Source organism: Symphalangus syndactylus, chromosome 5, assembly GCF_028878055.3.
Source record: "Symphalangus syndactylus isolate Jambi chromosome 5, NHGRI_mSymSyn1-v2.1_pri, whole genome shotgun sequence".
NCBI lineage: Eukaryota > Metazoa > Chordata > Mammalia > Primates > Hylobatidae > Symphalangus > Symphalangus syndactylus.
This window is the reverse complement of record NC_072427.2, coordinates 142,221,852-142,248,734: the sequence shown is the minus strand read 5'-3', so window position 1 is coordinate 142,248,734 and position 26,883 is coordinate 142,221,852. Positions and strand designations below refer to the sequence as shown.

At 40.9% G+C, this 26,883-nt stretch overlaps 1 protein-coding gene across 4 annotated transcripts in view; it reads right to left on the bottom strand.

Annotated features, from left to right (window-relative positions):
- The window catches only part of GRIN2B (glutamate ionotropic receptor NMDA type subunit 2B), a 418,101-nt gene that overhangs the window by 282,524 nt on the left and 108,694 nt on the right, over nucleotides 1-26,883 (bottom strand). For all 4 annotated transcript variants that reach the window (XM_055280574.2, XM_063639629.1, XM_055280575.2 and 1 more), the window contains one exon: nucleotides 19,367-19,795. In XM_055280574.2, the coding sequence (XP_055136549.1) occupies nucleotides 19,367-19,777 (411 nt within the window). In that variant the 5' untranslated portion in view covers nucleotides 19,778-19,795. The remainder of the gene's footprint in view (nucleotides 1-19,366; nucleotides 19,796-26,883) is intronic.

Here is a 26,883-nt window from a genome sequence, read left to right as displayed (position 1 = left end):
TGACTAATGAGGTTGAGACTTCTATAGACTTTATTGCTGCATCTCTACCTCAAATCCACCCAAACCAATCTTTTTCTTATATTGAGACTACCTGCTGATATTTGACTCCACCACCATTTAACTCAGTCAATGCTGTAGGATCTATGTGAAAAAGTAATTAAATCATTTCTGTAATTATTCTCTCATGCTTATAAATAATTAAGAATTGCACATTCCCCCAGAAGCCACGAAGGGCCCAGAAACAGTGAATGACAGAGGGGGATGAATGAGGAAACATATTTGCGAAGGCAGTAAAAATTCAGTGAGGTGGTGATAAATGAGAAAGTTGGAGAGTGAAAATAAGGAAATGGTTAAGAGTCGGGAAAATGGAAAGAGAAGCACAAAATTGGGAGAAAGGACGGGAGATTTCCTAGGAACATTGGTAAAAATATAAAACAATTAAGAAAGAACGCAGTATAACAAAATAGACCCAGGAGCGAGAGAGAAAGAGAAAGGAGTGCAGGCAGAGGAAGGTTAAAAGAGGCCAAACACATGTCATGGTTGCTATTATTTTCCTTACTGCAAAGCTAAGGAAACTGAGGCAGAGAAGAGTTAAGTAGGCTAAGAACATAGAACTAATAAGGGAGAGCCAGAATCAGTCCAGGTCTGTCTGGGGCTGAATTCTATCTACTACATTGAGCTCAAACTCTTTTTCAATTTTTAAAATTACAAAATGTGAATCTACAATGATCTCACAACAAAATGTTTAATCTAATAAATTTATATTATTATTCCTGATATCCCTTATCAATGAATTAGCTACAGCTCCTCACCCAGACCCCCACTATGACCAAGCATATGGATGGAGAAGGTGGCTGCTGGAGGGCATCTCTGCCGTGGGATGGAAGAGCACTACAAGGTCCCACAGAGATAGGGCATTATGTCCTTGGGTGGCCTCATTACATGCTAAGTTCTAACCAACTGAACCAAGTGGCCACAGACAATAAAGCTAATGTTTAATAGCTCCAAAAGTCCAGAGCAGACCACCTGGGGACTTTTAACTATGCCAGGTCCAAAGGTAGGCCACGGAGGGGCCTCGGCACTGACAGGATGAAGCACGACGATGGCTGCGTGTACCACATAAGGTAGAAGCCATGTGGAACAGTGGGTCACAGGAGATGGGGGAGAGGACAAGGTGGGAGAAGGGCAGAGAGACACGAACCAGAGATGCAATGATGGAGAGCAGGGAGCAGAGCAAGGAGGGAAAGGAGGACAGAGAGAAGGAACAATCAGAGAAGCCAAGAGGGGAAGAAACAAAAGAAGGATGCATGCACAGTCAGGCTGAGATGAGTCCATGAGGGCAGGGAAAGGCAGCTGAGGGTTCTTAGTGCAGAAAGTAGGGTTAAGCCCTCTCCGTAGTGTGGATGGTTAAAACAGTCCAGAAATCGTCAGAGTTCACCAATTTATGTGGACTTCCCTCCTCTGCCTGATTCTCTTCTACTTCCCAGAGCAGGTCCTGAAGTCCTTCTGCCTTAATAGACAAAATTCTCTCCAGGCTCCAGAGCAGGTATGGACTGCCCGCTGCTCAGCTGAGGACAACTGACACCCTCCTCAAGCAGCTCCCCTTCAGGGTTTCTGTTTGCAGCAAGGTATCCCAGCAGAGCCACCCCTCATGCTAGGATCAGAGAGGCTCCCCACAAATGGCGGGATCTGTGGCCATCAGGAAAGTACCGTCCATTTAAAATACATATTTCCCTTATGGGCCAACGGGGTATCTGAAATTCCTCTATTACAAACTTCTTCCACTAAGTTAGAATACAAATGCCCCTAGGGAGGGAAACTCATTAGTTGCTCTTGTCTATTTGGACCCTGGCAAGGACTTACTGTTATAGACTGTAAGGAGGAAATTCTGGGACCACATGGAGGACAGACCCAGCACTGAATCGAACAGTACTTCCTGGAGAAACCCCAGCAGTGCCGGGAGCAGAGGGAAGCAGGAAGAGAGTCCTCTGGGCAGGCAAAGGACAGAAAGAAAGCACTGGAGAATTAGAGGTAGGAGCTATCAAATGAGAGAAAAGAACATGGAAAAGGAAGGAGAAAAGGGTTAAACGTACATTCTTTTCCAATTGCATAACTTTTCCCTGAACTGACCATCAAGATCAAGATGACAAAGTGGCCATGATTGCTACTTGGAAGTTCCAGAAGCACACAAAAAAACCCTTTTCAAGCCCTAATGCTTCCTCCCACAGACAAAAAGCCAGCTCCACATACTTCCAACTCTTAACAGCATCAGAAGCCCCCACTACATGACTAGTTAGCCTCTTTCTTGAATCCAATAGAGCACAAGAGTGGAATACCCCAACGTCAGAGAAAGTGCTCTTCTCCCAGAGCATCTAGAAAGCTGAACGGTGTCCTTATACCCCTCTCTGCTTTGCTGAGTAGTTTTCATAACAACCACTGAACTCGTTTCACTTCTGGAAGAACTGAAATGACACCAGTAACTACTTGCTGGGTTACCAAGTCTTCCCTTTCATTGACCAATGAGACTTCTCCTTGGGCACAGAAACTGCAGGGCCAAATGGATGAAGTTCCATGACCCCAAATAGTACTTTCCTCAGTAAAATTAGTCACCAATTTGTTCTTGGAGAACAACAGTGATGAGAGACCAGGGCATTCACAACTGTATTAGCCTCTTCTGATACAGACGTGCTGGTTAGATGTCTGGAAAGAATGACATGGCAGGCAGGCAGGCAGGCAGGACAAGAATTGGGACTCTGGCCGCTGCTCTCTTTCTACTCTGCAGAGCAGCCTGGTCTTGAGTCCTGCTACTCAGCTAGTCCCTGTATTTGGCCGGAGCAAAGCTTCCATGTCCTATATGAGTGTAACTGGACCTACAGCTGTCACAGCCATTGGACAACTTCAGGTAATGTTGGTCTGAGCCATCAGTTCCCCTACTTCTCTCCTGCTTGGTTCTGGGAATTGTTGCACTCACACTTCCTGCCCTAATTCCTCTCTTCCAGGGCTCTGACTCCAGGCTTCAGACCTTATTTCCTGTTTTCAGTATCAACTCTGGCTTCTAGAGCCATCCATCCAGAAGAGAAGACTCTCTATGATCTCCATTCAGAGGGGTGGTGGGGGAAAGGTTCTGGAAGAGACTCCAGGCAAGCAGCCAGCTGGGGCCTAGGGGGAGAGAATTATTCACAGAATCACAGATGTTAGAGATGAAAAGAACTTGCAAAAACACATCTCACTCATCCATCCCACCTCGTAATGTAGGCCCTTTTCCAAGAGCATATGGCCTGTTCCCATCTGATTTCAAAGAATCTATCATTACTGACAAATACATACTGAGCGCACCTCATGTGTTCTGTGTTGTCCCAATCATGAGGGGTGGAAACCAAGGGGCTCTCTTTCTCTAGAAAGGGCTTGCACACGGTGTGATAAATTTACTTCTCTCATGCATTGCCTGAGCCCACCTAGATATCTGTCCCAACATGCTCACAAAGATATCTTCCAAACACCTGAATACCCCTCTTGCAGATAAGCAAGCCTCTGATTATCCTGGGAAAATAATACGGACAGTAGATGCTGAAGGCCCAGCAATGGGAGGAACTACGGGAGGGTTCTGAGGGGGACAATGGAAGCAGCCTTTGGGCAACACCACCACTGACTGGTAAAGATTTTGGTCTGAGGTAACAGCAATTACAGCTGATTCTCTAAGACTATTCAAGAAGTAAGAAGGAAAAGATTGCTCCAAGACCTATCGCCATCCAGGATAGTGAGGAAAGGATACTCTCTTCCTTGTCAACTTCTCATCTACTGAGATGGAATCCTAGACCTTAGACTGATGTGCACTCAATTTTATTTTCTCCTCACAACACCATGGTACAGAAAAAAATTCCCCCAGTCCCCAGGGTTATTGAAGAGTTTCAGCTGATCCAGGATCAAATCCTGGGGCATCCAGTTGAAAGTGTTCTGGGCTTGAAGGTCTCAGGTTCACTCTTGACCAGAGTCTAGAGTTTGGAGAGAATTGAAGTTCCCATGCAGCTGTAGCTCCCAGGCCCCATCAGACTGGGGGTGGACCTGACAGTTTTTCCCACCCCTACATCCTTTCTTCTCTAATTCTCCTTCCCTTTCTACTTCTTGTCTTTCATCCCACTCTTGTCTCCCCTTGGCTATTCTCTTATTCTGAATGTTTGGGTCTTAAGGTCAACTGGGAAAGGGAGGAAATCAACTTTGCCAGGCTCCAGTTAGCCCCTGTTGCAATAGCTGGGATATCCTATTACTCCAAGGCTAAATGCTTGATGTCCCAGGAGGGTTGAATAAATAAAAGTGTTCAAAATAAAGTGAAGCGTACTGGTGAAATCCATGGGCTTCACTGTCATTTAGATAAGTGTTCTAGTTTCCACACTGCCATTAATAGTGCGGGCCAGTTGCTTTCCTTTCTGATTCTCTTTCCTCATCTGTAAAAGAAGGAGCATAATACTACTGCCTAAATCCTAGGTCTCCTTTGAAGGTTAAATTGGCTCAGGGCAGGCAAAGCACCATTTCATATAAAGAGTGGCACCAGAAATGCAGTAGGCATTTGGTTTTTCTAAAGGGGGAATAAAATGAAACTGACCTCTTCTGAAACTCCAAATTTGGCCCACCCCACTCTCCTCCCAACCAGGGCAAATACAGGATTCAAAACATACCCAAGAGTATGTTAATCAATTCTAGGTTAAGACCCTTAACAGCCCGCACTCCCACTGAATATCAGAGACAAGAGAGTTGTTGAACTGACATCTGATGGTGGATTTCATCATCTCTAATTCCACTGACTTTCTTTGTCATTTTCATGGTGTTTCCTCCCTTCTGTTTTCCTTTCCTTTCTTCATCTCCATTAGCTTATTTTCATTTTTCTTCAACTCTTCTTTCTCCTTCTTAATCTTTATTAAGCATTCACTCAATGACATTGCACTGGAAACCATGATAAGAAATCTCAACAAATAGAGCCTGACCTGTCACAGACTTTATAACCTAAACAACATGACATGTTCTACTCACCAGTAGTTCTCAAACTGGGAAGTTTATAAAAACAGTAATTAGTAGGGCTTTGCTCCAAACCTATTAAATTGGAATCCTTGGGTATGAGGCCAAAGCATCTATATTAAAATAACAATAATAAAATAAAATCTCCCCTGTTGATTTCAGAGTCAACCACTACCATACAGTAAAATAAACTATAAATTCTACCAAGCTCCTTTCTCTCTTTCTTGCTATTTTTTAACTCCTTCATTCTCACCATCCTCTCAGCTGATTATGTCAAACTGTTTTATTTTTGAGAATTTACAATATTTGCTTTGATATAAGCAATGAGAATACAGGAATGGTAAGAATAAAAGGCAAAGAGGTTGGAAGGAGATTGAAGGAGTATGCAGACAGTAGATCTATGAAGGCAAAAGAAGTGGAGCGATGCAGATGGAAGACAGCAGAAATAAGAGTAGGCAGAGGAGGAGGAGGGCAGGTGGGCGGAAGCAGCATGCAGAAACCACAGTGCATCCTGGCTTCCTGGGAAGCCTGTTGCCCTAGCAACCTGATGCTGAAAGGTTAAAGGCTGCTGCTCCCTACTACTCTGGATTACATGTTGCCAAGGCAACAGAAGGCATCCAAGACACGTGGTGGCAGGCCATGAGGACTTGGGGGTATGCCAGGAATCCTCAGTTCAAGAGGGGCTACCCTGGCTGGCTGCACCATTGTGCTACCTTCCACTCTCAACCCATACCTCAAAAGCTCACCCCAGATGCAGCATTCGCTGTGATACTCTTCTCAGTGCCACCCCTCTACTTTGGGAAGAGAGGAAATGATATTCAGCTGCAACTAGGCAGACAAATCCAGGAGTAGTCAAGGGACACTAGTGCATGGAAACTCCAAGAACTCAAAAGGAGAAGCAACCATTTAGTTAGAGGAAAGCCAATTATAATGTATCTAACTTCCTCCATTGCTTTGCTCATCTGTTTGCAAGCCTGTAAACAAATTTTGTAAAAATAACAAAACAAAACCTGCATAATGCATCTATCAAAAGAAAAGGATGCCTTTTCTTTTAAGAGGAATTTATCTTTCAATACTAGTAGATAACAGAAGCCATTTATTCAAAACCAAGTGTGTACCTGGCAGAGTAATGAGTGACTTAAAAGGTTATTTCATTTAATCTCCATAATAGTTCTTTGAGGTGGAAGAGTATTAACCACAACAGAGAGATGAGAAAAAAAAAAACAGATCACAGAAATCACACATGGCAAGAGGTCTCCGGGCTCTGAAAGGTGGAACCAGAACTCAAAATGGCTCCATGGCATCTGCTCCATCCACGATACTATACTGCCGCCATCTGAAAAGACACTGTATCAGGTAACATGGCCCCATTCTTACACCCAGAATGAATTAAAAAAATAGCTCCCTGCCAAGACCTCAGGCCCTTTATCAGCCAACTCCAGAGCACCTCCTCAGCCTCAGCTATACTGACCCTCCTATTACTCATCAAGAAACAACAGTAACCAAAACCATTTCCCACTGGAAGGCCTTCACACCTGCTGTTCTCTCTGCCAAAATGCTGCCCCTCAGATCTTCACGCGTCTTGATCCTTCTCATCGTGCAAATCTCAAGGGCTACCTCCTCTGTGGCCTTCCCTGACAACCCTAACTAAAATAGCTCACAATACCTCTGCTATTTTCATTAAAGCATTCACCACTATCCAAAATAATATTGTTTAATTGATGTGTCTGTTTACTGTCAGTCAATGCTCCATGAGGACACGTCTCCCTTACTGATCACATCTCCAGGACCTCAAATAGTTCCTAATACCCAGTAGATAAAAGATATTTTGTGAATAAGTAACTGAGAAAGTATGTTGTTTGGAGAGGAAGTTACTACCTTTGAAAAGTTAATTGCGTTGATTAAATATAGTTGGGTGATACCTTGACAATTAGCATATAATATGAATTGCATATGTTTATTTTCCAAAGTGTTTAAAACTGTTTATTTCTTTCTTCTCCCTCTTTTGAAAGAGCACTAATAAAGTCAGGGCTATCACTGGCACTTAAATATTTTCATGATAAAAGTCTTGCTCTGCTACCTCAGATGGCACCCCTAACCTGAAGCAGGCCTTTTGCCATGTCTGTCTGCTAAAAATAAAGTGGACACGAATGTGATAACTCCAGCTGGAAGTGTCAGGTTGCTGATTGCTGGTATCTGGCCCTCATATCTGTGAGGAAGGGAAAGGTGATGGAGCTAGCAGCCCAGAGAGACGTAGGAATGTATCTGCCAGTAACCACAGAGATTAACCTATCAGCCGTTTTCATTTGGGTCTAAAATACTTTTCTCTTAATTGCAACTGACATTTGCTGCCCCGAAATAATTAATTCATCCATACATTTAATAAATATGTATTAAGGGCTTACTCTGTGCCAAGCTATATGTTAGGTTCTGGTGATATAAAAATGGTAAAGACCTAGTCCTTGCCCTTGCAAAGTCTGTAGTCTAGCAGGACAGAGAACTGAAAAAACTACTACCATTACTTACAGTTGTGATATGGACTATGTATGAAATGAAAAGAAATAAAGGGAAAAGAAACAGGAGTTTTGAATTGATGGTAGAGAAGAAAAAATATCTGAGGGCAGGAGGACCTTGGGTGAGGAGCACAGCCCTAGATGAGATGTACCACTTGGGCCCTGGAAAGTAGAAAAATATCAGCACCACACTTAAACACACACATGCACATGCACACGAAACGAGAAGCAAGCCGGAAGCAGTGGCTCACGCCTGTAATCCCAGCACTTTGGGAGGCCAAGATGGGCGGATCACGAGGTCAGGAGTTCAAGACCAGCCTGGCCAACATGGTGAAACCCCGTCTCTACTAAAAGCACAAAAAATAACTCGGTGTGATGGTGAGCGCCTGTAATCCCAGCCATGCGGGAGGCTGAAGCAGGAGAATCATTTGAACCCCGGAGGCAGAAGTTGCAGTGAGCCGAGATCACACCATTGCACTCCAGGCTGGGTGACAGGGTGAGACTCCGTCTCAAAACAAAACAAAACAAGAAGCAAAAAGCAAAAACAAAACAAGGAGAGAGGCGTGCAGAAAGGGAAACACTAGTGCTAAAAGACGAACTTCACCTTGCCAGTCCCACCAAGGACCTCAGTAGTGGAACAGCTAAAGGGAACACTGACACTTAACACTTTCAGCATTGTCCCAGGCCTGGAGTGAACCAGAAAGAGCATCACCTTTGGAGAGAACACCCAAACTGCATTTCCAATGACCACAGAGCTAGGTGAGTTCAAGATCATACTGTTGATGGTTTGTGTTTCTGTTTACTTCATTCATTTATTCAATGGAGACTTACCAAATAACTCTCATAGACCCATACTTGCTGATTCCTACCATTTTCAAGGTCTTTTCTAGGTACTTTGAACAACCTTACTTAATAACCTTAAGAAATAGGGTCTAGGCCAGGCACAGTGGCTCACATCTATAATCCCAGCACTTTGGAAGGCCAAGGTGGGTGGACCACCTGAGGTCAAGAGTTTGAGACCTGCCTGGCCAACATGGTAAAACCCCATCTCTACTACAAAAAAAAAAAAAAAAAAAAAAAATTAGCCTGGCGTAGTGGTGCATGCCTGTAATCCCAGCTACTCAGGAGGCTGAGGCAGGAGAATCACTTGAACCTAGGAGGCAAAGGCTTCAGTGAGCCGAGATCATACCACTGCACTCCACACTGGGTGACAGAGTGAGACCCTGTTGAAAGAAAGAAAAGAGACAAAAGAGAGACAGAGACAGAGAGCGAGAGAGCAAAAGATCTATTTGTATCACTATTTTATAGATGAGGAAACTAAGGCTCAGAGAAGTTAAGGAATTTTTCCAAAGGTCACACAGTAAGTGGTGATAGAACCAGGAAACAGCCGAGGCAGTGAGATTCCAGAACTCCCTCACTTAACTGTGGTGTGTGTATTCATTTCCTAAGGCCGCAGAAGACTCGGGGGCTTAAAACAACAGAAATATATTCTCTCAAGGTTCTGAAGGCCAGAAACCTAAAATCCAGGTGTCGGGAGTCTCACACCCTAAGGCTCTAGAGGAGATTCCTTCCTTGCCTCTTCCAGCTTCTGGTGGCTTTCCTAGCTTGTAGCTCAACAACTACCACCTCTGTCTTTCTTTATATGGGCTTCTCCTCTGTGTCTCTGTCTTCTCCTCTTCTGTCTCTTATAAGGACATTTGTCATTGAATTTAGGGCCCACCCAAATAATTCAAGATGATCTCATCATGACATCTTTAAGTTAATTACATCTGCAAAGATCCTTTATCCAAATAAGGTCACATTTATGGTTCCAAGGGTTAAGACATGGACCTATCTTTTGGAGGATCACCATGCTACCCAATGCAGTGTGTATAGAGTGCACAGTTTAATGAGTGTTAATTGTTTCATCAAAGTTAGCTGTTACTACGCACCTGACACTATGTGCTAGGAAGACAAAATTACTAAAGCATAGCCCTGGCCCACAATGAGCCTACTCTACAGCAAGAGAGACAAATGTGTTAACAAGACAGGTTATAATAAAAACATGAAGAGGGCACAGGTGAAGCACAAGAAAAGAAATGGCAAATTCTGTGAAGGTGGGAGTCAGGAAAGTGCACACAGAAGAAACGTCATGAATTTTCCTATAAAGTGGACAAGGGGTGGACAAGGAAGAGGACATTCTAAGAAGAGGAGGTGGCAAAGACAAAAGCACAGAGATGTAAAACAGTCGGAACCATTCGGGAAGCTGTAAATAATTTAGTGTGGCTTGACATTGCTGCTCAAGGGCAGGGAGGTTAAGAGAAATCCTGGAGAGGTGGCCTGGGACCAGATTAAAGAGGACGCTTCATTCTAAGCTGAAGGAAGCCAGGGCGGTTTTAAGCAAAAAAGTAATAATCAGATCTGGGTTTCTAAAGAATCACAGGTAAGCTTCCATGTGGCAGCACAGACAAGAGAGAATGAGTGCCAGCCCTTGGGTCACTGCAGCGTGTATGGAGTTGAGGGGACAAATTGGAGCTACCCAAGAAGGTGGAACTATCAAGGTCCCATTACCGTCGGAGGGGAAGGGAGGGCTCTAAGTTGATTTCCAGACTGAGAAATAACTCCCTTTTTAGAACTCTTGGTTCCTATAATGCTTCTCCTTCCTTGCTCTTCATGTTCTCTTATCATCTCTCTGATAATTTTGTCTTAGATCCTTTATCATCTGCACCTTGCACCTCCCCTGGCCATCCCTCAAATGGTGGTGCACCCAGGGTTCTGCCCTTGACCCACTTCTCTCCCCTTTCCACTGTTCACTCTGAGCCATCTCATCCACTCTCATGGTTTCAGCTATCCTGTCCCTGCAAATGAGGCTTATAGCTACATGTCCAGCCCAAATCTTTCACTCTACCTCCAGGCCCAAATCCAAGTGCTTACTAGACATTTCCACCTATATGACCCACCCATGTTCTAAATTCTATACATTCTCATTGCCGCTGTCACCAAATCTGTGACAAATCTAATTACTCTTATCGTAAGTTTTGTGACTAGCACTAAAAGGGTCAACAGTATTCAGTGCTGCAGAAGGTCAAGAACTACTTGAAAAGTCCATTGGATTTGGCACCTTGGAGAAGTGAGAGATGACGAAGTGCAAAAGGCAATTTCAGACTACTCTTTAAGGAGCTGAACTGTGAAAAGAAGGAGACAGGGAGGGAGAATGAGCATCAAGGAAAACTTTCATGTTTGTTTAATAAGATGAGAGTGTTTTGAGCACATTTATGGGCCACAGTGATAATTGATATTTTGGTTGCACAATTGATATTTTGGGTAAGACTATTCTTGACAGTGGGACACTAACACATATATTACAGGCCACTTAACATGCCAGTTCTCTGAAGTTCTCAGTGCCTGTGGCGCATGCGCGCGTACACACACACACACACACACACACTACATACACCAGTTATTATGACATCCAAAAATCACCCTCATACATTCCCAAACGTCTTCTAAGAATCCCTAAAAGGGAAGATACAAGTAGAGAGGAATAAGTTGATAGTTAAGAAAAAAAGAAAATGACTGATGAACCAAGATCCTAGTTCTGGAGAAGACTAGACTAAGACACAAAAGAGGGTTTGGTGTGAGACGAGGGAAATACACGATGTTTGGGCTTTGATTCATACAGGCATTGGTTGAATTCCCAGGATGTCACTTCCTTTGAGACACAGTGTACTACACTGTCTGTTGACTAGCCCCAAAGCCATTCCCACTCCTTTCCCCCCTTGTCACCTCCACCAGAGAGACTTGCAACGTCCACAGGGTTGCCCATGTGACATTGTTTGGGCTCATGAAATCAGGATGTGGGGAAGACTTTTTCTAATCCAATATCAACCCACTTCTTTTTCCTTCATTAAGTATGAGCATGATGGATGACTAACGCTGGGGCAGCCACCTTCCAATCATGACAAAATGCCAGGTGAACCCCAGATGTCAGCACTGACATCACTGAGCCAGTGAACCACCCCCAGCAGCCTCTGTCTCTAGACTCTGTTCTGAGACACCCACAGACTCATTTGTTTAAGCTACGGTGAGCAAATCACTACCTAAAGGTATTGGGCAACATAGCTAACCTCTCTGATCTATAGTTTCCTTGTTTCTAAAATAAAGATAAAATATGTGCTTTCTAAATTCAATGAAAACATTAAATGAGATAAAATATGTAAGATGACTAGCTCATATAAAGTGACTAGCTCAGAGTTTGACAAAAAATAAATGATCAATCAGTGTCAGTCTTTCTCATTATAACCTTAAAATAACTTAACAATAATTAGATCTTCTTTGTCTGTGTAAAATAGAATTATAGCAATAAACCTTTATTGTACTCAGAAAGGTAGAATAAAAATAACCACCTTTAATGTTACTCTCCTGCATGCTAGACCTTTAAACTACAGAATCAAAATATAATTTTGAATAAAATGTAGATCTAATAAGACAAAAAGAATCACAGAAGTCTCAGAAAGGGGACTAAAAATATACTCTTTGTATAGAAATCATAATTCAGGGAGTTTTTTTCAGCAATATCAATGTGATATAAAATTTGGCTGGCAATATTTAGTAAATTTATGTTGTCTTGTATCTATAACATTTTACTACTTCTCACCTAGTACCATTAATATTTCCTTCATGTAATAATTCACTTTTTTTAACATATTAACACTTCCAAATCTATGAGTGACTCTGATTCAAACACTATTTTATTCCGCTGTTTTTAGAAAATGATCTTGACTTGTCTTTAATGCTTATATCCTATGTGTATCAGTTTGTTGAAATCACTTTATGTTTCTGCTTTGAAAATCCTGATAAGTTCTGATCAAGTCAATATCAGTAATTGCATCAGCAAAGAGGTGGATCCTACTGAGCTGTTGTTTATCCACCACGTCTAAATGGAAGCAGGTTAACATCCCCAAATCTTCTATTTCTGTTAATAGGAAAAATTAGAATCCATTTTCCTCAAATGATTTAGGAGAAGTCTGGTTTTTGAGAATCCAAGATGGCATATACTAAGCGCCAACTGTCTACCATGCACTGGGTACATTGCGTCATAAGGCTTCCTACCCTCTGTGAGCTGGGTGTTATTTTTGTTTCCACTTTACAGAAGGAGATTTTGAGGCTCAGAGAGTCTGAAGAGTCCAACTAAGGTCACATGGCTGAGAATGAGTAGAGCTCAAGCCCATTGACTCCAAAGTCTGCATTTTCTCCTTGTGCTGGTACCTTCTTTTAGACACCATCACGTCCCTGGAAAATGTATGACAAGTGATGGCTGGTGTGTTACTTGCCAGCACCAAGTGTCTGTATTTCTATGAATGTCGAAGCAATTTCTGGGCTTCAATTGTTACAATCATTAACACTGCACCTAAAGAAAATCCTAGCTCCAATTTTTAAAGACAGGATGTGCTGGCCAACAAGAAACACATTTCACAGAAGCGGGTGGAAAGAGCCAGACAGACAGAGCTACATCACTACAAAGTTTCCAGTGCCTTAGAGAGTACTGCCTACCCATCTTTCCCCAAAATATAGTTCAAGTAGGGAAAACTGGAGAGAAGAAACTGAGCTCCAGGTAATTTTATCCTGGCTTTTTTTTTCTTACTCCCTCATTGTGTGCACTGGGAAAGAGTCTTAAAGTCAAACACGTCTGAATTCAGATTTCAGTCCCACTATTGTTGTAGATGTGTGACTTTGGCCAACATACATAAATGCTCTCTGATTTAGTTTCCCCATCAGGAAAGAAGAAATACTACTACTTCCCTCATGGGACTGCATAAGAATTAAAATGCTCATTAACATCATGCCTGGTTCAAAGTTGACATATTATGTTAGTCTTTTTCCTGTCACTTTTCCTACATCTATGTCTTAATACCCTTCATCCAAGAAATGCCATAACACTACAGTTTGCTCCCAAAGTATTCTGTCCCAAGGAATATTATATCACAGACAACTAAAAGCAGGGTAACAATCTAACAGACACCAGAAATTAGTGAAGAAGCGTAGGGTAAGGCATGAGTAACATGTAGCCATCTTAGTTTCAAGATTATGTGGATATGCAAATCCATATGAGCCAAGGGAAGGCAATAGTCTATTCCCAGTGTCACACACCACTGCCAGCCCATCTACTCTCTCCAAACCCACTGTCATTAAGCAAGTGGGGGTAGAGGATAGGGGAAGAGGGGGAGAGGATGAAGCCAAAGAAGAGTAGGGCCATCTTCCTATCCCCAATTAGATTCCGAAATGTGGCTCTCAGTACAGAAAATGAAAAGTGCTATTGAAAGCATCCATTCCCAAAGAAGCAATTTATTTTTTATTTTATTTTATTTTATTTTACTTTATTTTATTTTTGAGACAGAGTCTCGCTCTGTCACTCAGGCTGGAGTGCAGTGGTGCAATCTCGGCTCACTGCAACCTCCATCTCCCAGGTTCAAGCAATTCTCCTACGTCAACCTCCCAAGTAGCTGTGATTACAGGTGTGTGACACCACACCCAATTTTTGTATTTTTAGTAGACACGGGGTTTCACCATGTTGGCCAGGCTGGTCTCAAACTCCTTACTTAGGGTGATCTGCCTGCCTCAGCCTCCAAAGTGCTGGGATTGCAGGCATGAGCCACCATGCCTGGCCCCCAAAGAAGCAATTTAGAAAGGAAAGAATCATAGCAATAGACTCCACAGTAAGAATATTTTTGCATGTCATCTAAGGAAGAATAAGATCCAGAATGTGATGCACGTTTTAGCTACCATGCTACACCCTGATCAACACGTCTATTTCCAGATCCTGATCCTTTACTCAGCATACCCTTTTCTTCCCCATTCTTGGAGCATTAGAAGTTGGATGTTGAATCCTTTTGCCTGCTCCTACTGTAACTTCTTTCTGTTTTCCTTCCTACCTTCTGCCCAAGCCATTTTCATTAGTCCTAATGCCAAGGACAAAACAGTTGTCATTGACTCTGTCATTCCCTATCACTACTCCTTATTTCCCTCACCTAAAGTGTCTGTTTGCCACGGTACGGCTCTAAAATCTTCCACATATTTTATTTCATTTTATCTTCAAAATGTAAGATGTATAGGGCAGAACACAAAATTTATATCTCATAAACTATAAACTGAGTATCATGTAGTATAAGTAATGTGTTTGCCCACATTTTCAAAGCTCATCAGAGTGGAGACTAAAACTCAGGGATGTGTAATTCTTAGTTCAGTGTCTTATGATGCAGAATTGTATAATAGAAAGCGTAGGTTTCAAAATAGGTATTCTTGATATTTGAATTCTAGTCCCATTGCTAATAATGTGCTGTGATATCCTGGATTAGTTACTTAACCTTTCTAAGCTAAAATCTGAAAACCCAGGGAAGATTTCAGACAATCAGTAGAAAAACCTCCTAGAAAGAAATGGAAATACATCTAGCTTCAGTTCATTATTTGGTTTCAGATGGGCATCTTAAATCCAGGATCTCAGGGAGAATAAAAGCAATTATAACAAGGCAAAATAAAATAGGCTCTTTATACTCAGGTGGGGAACTGCCAAAAAGCACCTCATACATTTTTAAACATTCTCCATTACTATTCTAAACAGTCTTCTGTTACAAGCACCTAGCAGTTCTTCCCAGGTTAGAGATTTTCTTTAAGGGACCATGCCCTGTGTGGCTGCAGCAGGCTTCCACACTACTTGTGAGCCTCAGCTTCCCTGGTGGGGTGAGACCAAGACTCCCACCTCACACTTCAGAGCCTTCCCCCGGATTTTCACCTTTCAACCATACGCCCTTCTTGGGTGGTCTCCAATTTAGTTTTTTCTACAATTGTCCATGCTGCTTTTCCATTCCCATTCTTTTCCTGCATCATGATACACTCTCACTCCCTCCAAACTGCTCCACATAGCCTCCAGCCTCACCTGCTGAATGTTAGGCTGGACACTTTAGTGAAGCACTTGCCATATATCACCTCATTTAATCCTCAACAACCCTGTAATCAACATATTATTATCTCCATTATACAGGCAAGGAAACCAACATTGAGAGTCAGGGATTGGTGACTTGTCCTGATTCCAACATTTACGAAGTGATGCCTGAATCCAGCTTGGACTCTAAATTCTGGTTTTTTATTAGCCCTACTCAGCTAGCCTCCATGCTTCTTTCCACCATAATATAAAGCTCATTTCCTCTTTGGGAAAGCAGAGTGCTAATTAATGTTCTTACTGATTAATTAGCATATGCAAAAAAGTGAGCACAGGCTATTTGACCAGGTGCTGAACTGCTGAACTGTGTCTGTGCTGTTGTCAAAAGTCTTCAGAACAATGCTGTCCCTCCAGCATCAAAAACTTCTTGAATACAAACTTTATCCCTGTAATGCAATTGTCCACAAGAGCACTTACTAAGTGGGTTTTATTGGAAATAAACTAACAACAAAAACTTAAGTTAAAACAGACTGACAATTACCTGTCTCCGAGAAGGGGAGAACAAAATAGAAGGCTTATTGATCATCCTTCAGACGATTACTATGAGCCTTCAGTGTGGCCAAGCTACATGTCTTAGATTTTCTGCATCAGTTCCACTTTCAAATGTTTTGTCCTATTCCCCTGTTATTAATAGTTGTCCAACTGTGTGTCCCCATTCTATGTTTGTAAAATATGGTCATGGTACTTAAACTTCTATTAACCAAAAACAAAAAAACAAAAAACGCCTGGCCTGGCCTTAGTTTTGAGGTGTTTTATTTTTGAAACTTGTCCCAAAGGCTTTTTTCTCTGAGATTTGGGGACTCCTTTTATTTGCCTTTATGCAAATCCGTTAAGCCCCCAGACATTCCTCTGCATGGCTACTGGGAAATTTGCTGCTGGCACTCTCTCTCCGGGAAGTTTGCTGCTGGCACTCTCTCTCCAGGTAGCTCCTGCCACCACCCATTCAGCATCGAGCCCCTGGGGCTGAGCCTCCAACTTTCCAGGATCTCCATTATTGGATCTTTTTCTGTCTTCTTTTCCCTCTTGCTGCTTACCTTTTAGAAACCATTCTTTCCAGGTCAAAAGTCAGATATTTACGCTATTTTAGAAAAGCATCTAAAAGTCATTGCCCACCTCCTTATTTGGCGGAGAGAAGGACATGATGGAATATTTGGGTGTGGTAGCAATGAAGGCAGGAGCAAGGGGAAAGTGATGAGAGGAGGTCTCATTACAGCGACGTAGAAGAATTCACTTTACTGGTGTCGGTTCTGCTATTTACTCCTGGAAGGCAATAGCCAGTGGGTCCTCTATGGAATTGTGCTACACTTAAGTGCCCCACCATTTCATACCCTTGTTATGTTCTCTTGTAGTTAGACTCCAGTATTGCCTGATTATAAATCATGTAATAGATCACTTTCAGTCAGATGACATCCCCCACAATGCCATCTAACAAGGGAGAAAGTGAAGGGTAGTAAGATATATGAGACCTTAACCAGTCATTTTCTTGAGAGGCAAGAGAGTACATAGCCTTTGAAGCCAGCAACCAATGTTAAAATCCTGGCTTCCACTTAACAGCTATGGCATTTTGGATATCTTATTTAACCTCTCTGAGCCTCAGTTTCCCCATCTGTAAGATAAAGATTAAACAATACCACTTAGGTCGCTAAGTAGTTAAGAGTATTAAATAAGATAGTGCGTACACAGCACTAAGCGCCTAGCATATGGGGAACACTCTCAAAGCCCCTAAGATACATCAGTGAAAAAAAGAGTTCAGTCTCTCTGCATGCTCTGCATCTTACCTCATATTTGTATAATGATGTTGTGGATTTGTAAAAGGTACCAGAGAGAAGCAATCAGCTAGTTTAGGCATAACCTTTTCTAACAGGGAGAAATAATATAGGTTGTACAATAGCCCACGTGAGAAAAAAAATCATTTTTACCTGTTGTGCTCTCAAAGTTAAGTATGTACTTATTCATGGTAATTTTAAAATTCGCTCTTAACCATATCAGAATTCTTTCAAAGCAAAATTGTGCCCTCAAATTGCCACTGTTAGAATAAAATATAATTTGCTAAGGACAATCATGTTTGAAAAAAAAAAAAAATCTACCTGAAGCACAACTCAATGGGTTCTGCCACGGCACTCTATATTTTCCATTTTGCTTATTTTTCCCACTTCCCTTAGCATGGGCTATTTGTGCTAGTGCCTATTTTCTAACATCTGTACCTGCACCCACGTAAATGGAAGAATATGTTTCTCATATGATACTGCAATGTCTTAACACCTTCAACTTGACCTTTCCTAGACTGAAGGGAAGCTCTGAAGCAGAAGCTAGTCATCTCTGCCTGCTGCCGACAGGTGGCGGTAGCGGTCATGCAAGGTTCTTTTAGTCTCGGCTCAGCTGCTCCACTGCGGAGGTTCTCAACTAGCCAGGCAGCATGCTTGTGGTGTCTCTGCTAGGTTTTAAGGTGTTTACAAACATTATTAACCCGAAAGCATGTCTTTTAAGTACAAAACTAAAGGCAGGTTTGAATGTGGTGATAAAAAGTATAAGATGACAATGACAATAGTAGAAATCCAAAGTGATGAGAAATGATAAACATAGCACTTGTGGTGAAACTAACTATTCTAAGACGTGAATGGCTGGCTGCAAAGGGCAGTGCATATGTACTAAGTGCTATATCTAAGCAATGAACAATAATCAGCAAAGCAAGGAAAATAACTGAGTAACTGATAGTATGTAAAAACAAAACAACCCAAAGCAGAATAAAACGCTTTTTTCTGCAGTTAGGAAATAAGCCCCAGTGTCAAGTGGCAATTAGTCATATGACAATTAACCTAACATTAATGCAGGAGAGGCTAGGATTTGTTGGAGATTTAAAGCAGTGGTTGTCAATCTTAACTGCACACTAGAATCACCTGGGGAGCTTTTAAGACTCCCGAAGCCCAGGCCAATAATCAGAATCCCGAGGGGTGGGACTCAGGCATCGGCAGTGTTGAAAGCTCTTCAGGTGATTTTAATGTGCACCCAATTGCCTTCAAATCTAAGCATGCGGAAAATGTGTTGCTACAGGTTCCATGGATTAAAATCCATTTGGATGTGCAGATCAATGTGTGTGATGAGCGTTAATACCTTGGCAAGAATTATTTCCCTATGACATTTGTATCTTCAAGGAGAGAAATCACCTGCCTTGAGGGATTTTTCTTTTTATAGTCTTGAAAACAGTATGGGGGAGAACATGTATTGCCAAAGAATAACAGAGTATGCCTTTCATATACCCATTTGAAGAAAAGGTATCCCAGAGCTACAAGCGTCAACATCCCTTAGTCATTTCAGTGAATCCATTTACAAACAAGTGGACACAAAAACTTTTTCAAAACTATAGGAGTTTCTAGATACCAGCACCTTTCCCTCACTTTCACCTTTAAAAGATTGCTGAGCATACACGGTGGCTCACGCCTGTAATCCCAGTGCTTTGGGAGGCTGAGGCAGGTGGATCACCTGAGGTAAGGAGTTTGAGACCAACCTGGTCAACATGCTGAAGCCCTGTCTCTACTAAAAATACAAAAATTAGCTGGGCATGGTGGCAGGCGCCTGTAATCCCAGCTACTCGGGAGGCTGAGGTAGGAGAATCACTTGAACGTGGGAGGCGGAGGTTGCAGTGAGCCGAGATGGCATCATTGCACTCCAGCCTGGCTGACAAGAGCAAAACTCTGTCTCAAAGAGAAAACAAAACAAAAAAAAAAAGGATTAATTGCTGGCCTACCCACGCTGTCAATGCAATCTGGTTACCTTCCATCATTAACAACCAAGTTTTACAGGAAAACAAATGCATGGTTTAGTCCTCAGTACAAACCCTCAGGCCCTTCTCCCTGCCGCCCCTTTTTACCTTATCTGCCATTATCATAGAGGAGCCCCCGTGGATGCCCAGGATGGGGGTGAGAGTCTGTGCTGAAATGAAATCGAGGATCTGGGCGATGGCTTCCTGGTCTGTGTCATCAGCAAACACCACGCCCTGGATCTTCCGGTCAGACATGAGATCACAGATGCGGGTGATGATGCTCTTTGGGTCGGTCTCATTCATGGCTACCAGTTCCACCCGGGGCACCACAGAGAGATGGTGGAAATCATCTTTCTCGTGGGCATCCTTGATGGCCACCTCGTCGGAAGTGCCCACGAGGATGACAGCAATGCCAATGCTGGGAGGGCTCTTCTGAGAACGAGCTCTGCTGCCTGACACGGCCAGGACGGCCAACACCAACCAGAACTTGGGAGAACAGCACTCCGCTCTGGGCTTCATCTTCAACTCGTCGACTCCCTGCAAACACAAAGAAGGAGCATGTTAAAATAGGACCCACACCACGTAACCTGTCTTAGAAGAGGCTAGATACTGCAATTCGAGGACCTTATCTCCTTGCATTGAGCACCAAACCCAACTCCATCTACCAGCCTACTCTCTTATCTCTGGTATTTGTTCTGCAGAATGAGAGAAAATGAAACTTTCAAAAGCCTCAGAAATCATTGAGCAAGGCAATAAAAGGTGCTATTGCTATAGTCATTGGCAGCTACAGGCAGAGACAAAGGAGGAAAAGGGGTTGTGAGTGGTCCAGGTAGCCATGCGAGTACGCATTCACAAATCTCCTGGCCCTCCTGTTACAGCCCACCCTTGTACTGTTCTTGGGCTGAGGGAAAGCAAGGCCAGATAAAGTGAGCAGAAAAACGTGCTCAGCAGAGATGAGCAACAGAACATGGGCTGGATAAACTGGATGTGGGGGGCTATAAGTACACAAGCCCTGCATTCTTGCTGCCTTCACCTTATGTTTGCCTCCATGAGGACAACAGCCAGAAAATTCTTTAGTAACCTTGTTAGTATCTGGCTCTAAATATTAAATTACAAGAACAACTGATACATGACTAGTATTTTTAAAACATTGCCTCAATTGATCCTTACAATGACCCAGTAGGGAATAAAATAAGAAAAACATTATCATCCCCATTTTTATAAACATTGACACCAAGGCTCAGAGAAGCTAAGTGTTCTAAGACCATGAACCAATCAATTAAGTGAAACAAACCTGAACCCAGATCTTCTGACTTTTGTATTCCAATATGTGTTCTATTACACTACGTGGAACTGCCTCTCATATAACCAATTATTATAAGGAACACATATTACTCCAATCTATTTGTGCACCAAAATACAGAAATTTAAACAAATACCATTAGCAGCTGAAGTAATGTTAGAGCCACATTTGAAAAATGTTCCTTTTTTTTCCTGATGCCATCTTATAGTCGTGACTTCCCTAAAATGACTGATACCGTATTTTCATATAATTTGCCACCTTTTTTTTACCTACAAAGAACTCCTTCCTTTTTACTTCCACATATGACCCTAAATCTTACTCTATGCACCAAACTAAGGACATAATGCTCTATAGAATATAAGCCTTGGCCATCTCTCTCTATGCTTCTCATTATTCTCCAAGAGCTCCTCTTATTTTAATATAACTAGTTCTGCTTATGTTGCTTTATTTTAAGTAATCAGTGTTCACTATTCAGGTGATGGCTACATTAAAAAGCCCATATTTCACCACTATACACTATGTCCATATAACAAAAGCATACATGTACTGCCTGAATCCATAAAAAATTTAAAAGAATCATTTATTGCACATCTTTTATATGCTGCACACTGTGTTAGGCATTTCCTCATATATAATCTCTCTGATCTTCATGGACACCCTATAAATTAGACATTTTATTCCCATTTCTCAAATAGAAAAACAGAAGCTCAACACAGTTATGTAATTATCCAAGGTCAATGGCATTATAACACCAGCATGCCAATACATAAACACAGCATTTTAATACTCCAAGGCAATACTCTACAAACTGCACCCAGAACCAAAACCAGATACTCATTCTTCTACAAAGAGAGACAGAGCATGCAATCAAGGATGAAAATGCTGCTTCAGATCTCCTGCTTGTTTCAAAAAAAAAAAGGTGAGAGATTAAAAATCTAAAACTGTTGAGAGATTAGCTAATTTAAAAAATCATGACGGTATTGAATAAAGAAAGATAAGGAAGTGTTCGAGCTAAGCAGTCAGTCTTGACTGCAAAGGGCATTAATGATTTGGGAGCAAGATGCTGGGACATTTTGCGGCTGAAGAAGCACAAAATCCAATCCAGTTCTTGGCAGAAAACATTTTGGAACTTTTAATGGTATAGTCATCCTTCAACACTGCCAAGAAGGAGACCTGTATTGATTGCCTTGTCTCTCTCTCGCAAATAAGATGAGTAGCTCAGTGGTTCATGCCTGAGCAAAGTTTACTCCTGACAGTTTTCTGATCTCAGTGTCTCTGTGAAAAGAGGGAATGACTCCACGATCCCTGGAAACCTTTGCTGATGGGCTGTACACAATTTAGCAGGAGAACCAGGGCCTGAATTCCTCCTCTCAGAACTCAAAGGAAAGAAACACTAGATAGGCAATTGAGTAGTACTGATATTCAGAGGAAGACAGAAGGGTTTAGCACCACAAAGCTGTGGACAAGCTACACACACACACACACACACACAGTTCAATTCCAATGACTGGTTCTCAAGGAAAGCCAAAAGATTTACCGTTTTGCAAAACTATAAGCTAACTTCATTCCAATGGTATTCTAATCCTACAGTTACAAGTCACTAAATTAGTTTCCTTCACATTTAAAAGTGGCCCACTCTGCCGTGACAGTTTATTACCTTTAATGCACTCCACTCTCCCACTTTGATGTTTTATTTGCTCTCTCTAAAATATCTCTTGTGTTCCTCTATCTTGTCTCACACAATATATTATATTTGGCTATGCAGTGGCTAGTTGTGACACCCAAAGAATAGCATCTGGTTTTACAGGGCATCTCATTTATACTCAGGATACAGCAAAGCACTTTACAAAGCAATACATTATGGGAGATAACAGTAGCAGAGGGGCTGTGAGACAAAGAGGCTACTTTGAATACAAACTCAATTTCCAACATTAAAAGGGGATTCATTGAGAGAAAGCATGTAGTCCAAGATAAGCAGAGTGGCTTTGCTCCCTTCTTCACAGACACCATAATAAGTCTTGATGCACCTGCTCTAGGAAGTCTTGCTCCCTCTGTAGAATTCAGCATTGCTTCCTTTGGGCTCTCACCATAGCCTGCATGTATCTATCTAAATACACATAAACTTTTATTATCAATATATGATGATGTGTCCACCTACTTTAACTAGTTGATAACCTCCTTGTGAGCAGGGACTTTTTTAATTCAGTAACTATTTATTGAGCACTTATAACCTAGTGAACTTTTTTCTTTTTTTTTGGTGGTGAGGATGCAACAGATACAGATTCTATCCTTCAGGACCATGGTCTAGCAGAAGATACAGACATAGACCCATAAAGAAAATGTTTCCTCACTTTTATTCATATTCTTGAGCTCTAACAGTGCCTCATATGCAATAAGGAAGGACTCAATAAATGGTGGCCAATATTGAGTTTCTACCATTAGGTTGAACCACATAAAATTGTTAATATTTGACTATTTTTGACCTATAATAGTTCAACCTGCCAGGTGCCAGATATTATTATTGCCAGGTAATTTTCATGCATTATTAGATACTCACAAAAATATTGTAAGTCATACTTTCCCTTTATTACAAATGAGAAAACTGAGGGTTAAGTACATGACCAAGATTACACAGCTATTAAGGGATGGCATCAATTTTCAAACCCAAGTTTGTCTGGTTACAAAGCCCTTGCTCTTTCCCTTCTGGGGCCTCTCAGTATAATATGAGTGTTGAGTGAATGAATGAGTGAATGAATGAAATCCCCAACTAAAACCAACTGGTGTTTTAATACCAGTTCTGCGTTAACACAGTGCCTGAGGATGGGCGAGTCACCTAATTACCATCTCTATGCTATCATCGGTGAAACCAGGATAATATACCTAACCTACATACCTGAAAGATTTTTGTGAAGATCAAATGAAAATATGTATATGGAAGTGCTTTGAAGAATCTAAAATACTCTACAGATGCAAAAGATATTACGTTTAAGCTTCTATAGAAGCTGTTCAAGGAGCCTAGCTATTTATGATAGCACAAAGTGAGTGTGTGGGAGGTGAGGGTGAAAGAACGGCAGACAGAGGCTGAAAGGAATGTTAAGAGGAACCTCACATGGGGCAAAAGATGTTAGTTCCCTGAGCGATATAACTCCCTGAAGAAGATGTCCCATAATGGCCTCGGGGTAGCAGCAACCTCCACTGACAGCTTACTAGTCATGTAGATGAATTCAAGAGTCACTCAGGCCAGGGCCAGTATTGGGAATCAGTGGAGCTCAGCATATCGAAATCATGCCATGAATTCAGAAACTAGGGTGTACCAGCAGGACTAGCAACAAAGCAGCAGGATTAGAGAGCTGACTGTTCACTCATTTGGCTCTTTGCCTCCTTTAAGCTTGGGCTAAGTGATCCCAAGATCCATAGTAAACAAAAGGCCACAGGAGCTTATCTTCATGCTGGTAACTGGTACAGGGTAACTATAGCGGGAAACAGTCTACACTTTGCTCAGAGCAGGCTCAAAGGGAAGACACATCTGGGTGAGAAGCCAGGCCAACCCTATCCTTAGAAAACTGAGTCCTGGGGCAACCCCAACTGGAAGGATAAAATGTGACTTAATCAATAATTAAGTCAAAAATATTCCAAGCACCATCCCTTAATGCAGTCAGGACGTTATTTAGAGTGATTCAATTAAGGAGACTATGACTGGAATATGACAGGCAGTGAGTGAAGCTAAGATTAAAATGCCAGAACTATGTATCAGGTCCACTTTCCCAAGCTACCAAATAAAGACAGAAAGTTAGGAGACATAGGCTTAAAAGGTGTCACATTAGAGAGTGGGGAAACAATAATTCTCCTACAATGGAAGTCAAGAGAAGTATAAACAAGTATAACCTTTTTGGAGGTCAAAGTGGTAGTATCTATCAAAATTTTAATATCAAGACAAAATAAAATTCAAAGGCAAAAACATCAAAAGGGACATTAAGTGATATAACATATAGGTACCAGGAAGATGCAATCATTATGAACACATATGAGGCTAAAATATAGACTTTTCATGTATAAGGCAACAACTAAAATTTACACGGGGAGAAACAAACAAATCCAACTGACAAAAGATCTTATTAACTAAGACATAAAAGATTTTTTTAAAGCATGAGTTATAAGTTTGAACTAGTTCAGATACCTAGAAATGCATATAGAAGAGAGAATAGATGTTCTTTTTAAGTACATACATGAAAAATATTAAATCTATAAAAATACACCAATAGATTAAAAAAATCAATATGAAATCAATTGTCATTTTTCTATATTATGATTAAATTAAAAGTACATTTTTAAAGGTACTAAAAATACTACATATCCAAAATCTTAAAAAAAAAAAAAAAACTTGTGATTAAATAACTATAAGGTTAAAAAGGAAATCGTAAGGGAAACTAAAATTCCTTTCAACAGAATAACAATACAAATACTAAATGTCAGAATTTCTAGAGCACAATTAAAGCATTTAGAGAGAAAAATACACTTTTAAATACATTTATAAGAAACCAAGGAAATAAAATGATTAATTATAACTAAGTTTTCACTTATTGCATTAAAAACTTAACAGTCAACCCTAATAAACAAGAAAATAACAAGTGAATGAAACACAAGACAAAGAAAAGCAAAAAACAAAACTGATCTTTTAAAAGACATAAAGTCCTGACAAGATGAATCAAGAAAAAAGTAGAGAAAATGTGAATGAAAGAGAAAATAACATATATAATAGAAATTCTGAAATAATGATTATGAAAACTAGTTACTTTTCCATTTAATGTGTAATATATAATAAAAATGGCAAATAGGGAAAGGGGCTTAAAAGAATGTAGAACATTTGAATTAAGTTTTAGAAATTTTAGAAATTGTTATTAAAGCCCACACCCCTAATTCGACAAAACTACTCCCTACCCTAGTCCTCCACTTTCCCCACTCAATCATCCCACCAGCCCACCCCACCTCTGCCAAAATAAAAAGAAGCAAAAGTGGTACAGATGGTTTTATAGATTAAGTATATCAAACTTTTAAGGAAGAAACGAGCCTTGCTCATAAAAGTGGAGCAAAAAGAAAAAGAAGGAAAGCTTGATTCTAGATTCAGATAATTATAAGATTATTATAAATCCCTTCCACTTATGGACATACAGGAAAAAAAAAATTAGTGGCCAGGCATGGTGGCTCACACCTGTAATCCCAGCACTTTGGGAGGCCAAAGTGAGCAGATCACTAAAAATACTAAAAATACAAAAAATTAGCTGGGCATGGTGGTGCATGCCTGTAATCCCAGCTACTTGGGAGGCTGAGGCAGGAGAATCCCTTGAACAACAGAGTCAGAGCTTGCAGTGAGCCAAGATCATGCCAGTGTACTCCAGCCTGGCAAGAGAGCAAGGCTCCGACTCAAAAAAAAAAAAAAAAATAGTGCTAACTAAAACACAGTATATTTTTTAAATAGTAATCATCATCACCATGATCAATTGTGGTCTATCCCTGAAATGCAAGAATGGCTTAACTTCAGAATACATATCAAAACAATTCACCACATTAAAGAACTAAATGAGATATTTACATGAATATCTCAAAAATGCAGATAACACACTTGACTAAGGGAAATATGTATGATAGAAATGTTAAATTGTGTTTAAAACAAATAAAAAATAACTCTTTGATAATAGGAAATCAAGAGATCATCAGCCTTTACCTGGTGGGTACATCCAAAAACTGTAATCTATGTAGGAATTAACAAAAGTCTTAACAAGATCTCTACAGCAAAAATTTGAAAACTTTATTAAAAGATTTGAAAGGAGACCCAAACAATGTAACCATATACCACATTCATGAATGTGATATCATAGTATTTTAAGCTCTATTTTCTATCATTTCAAGCCAATTCTTATCAAAATAATAGTACGATTTTAAAAGAAATGCTATAAATTTATTCTAAAATGTATAACAAAGGATAAAAGTACCCAAAGAACTATTAAACACAATGTCCTTATCTGAACCTATAACGAAAGTGTGCTATGAACTAAGAAGTACGGTTGACTCAATTCTGCAGAACAGATCCAAAATAATTTTTAATTAATATATTTTTAAGAATTGTAAGTTCCAAGTCAATTAAAGTTTTAAGTTATACTTTGTAAATTTAAATCTAGAGAAGCAGGGCAAATGTTGAATCAAAGAAGTGACCTTGAGTCAGAATGCTTAGCTTAGGCAATACATACATTCATCAACCATCTGAGGTAGGAAATGTGAGTATCACAGATGACAAACATCTACTTTTCAATATCACTATTAAGTA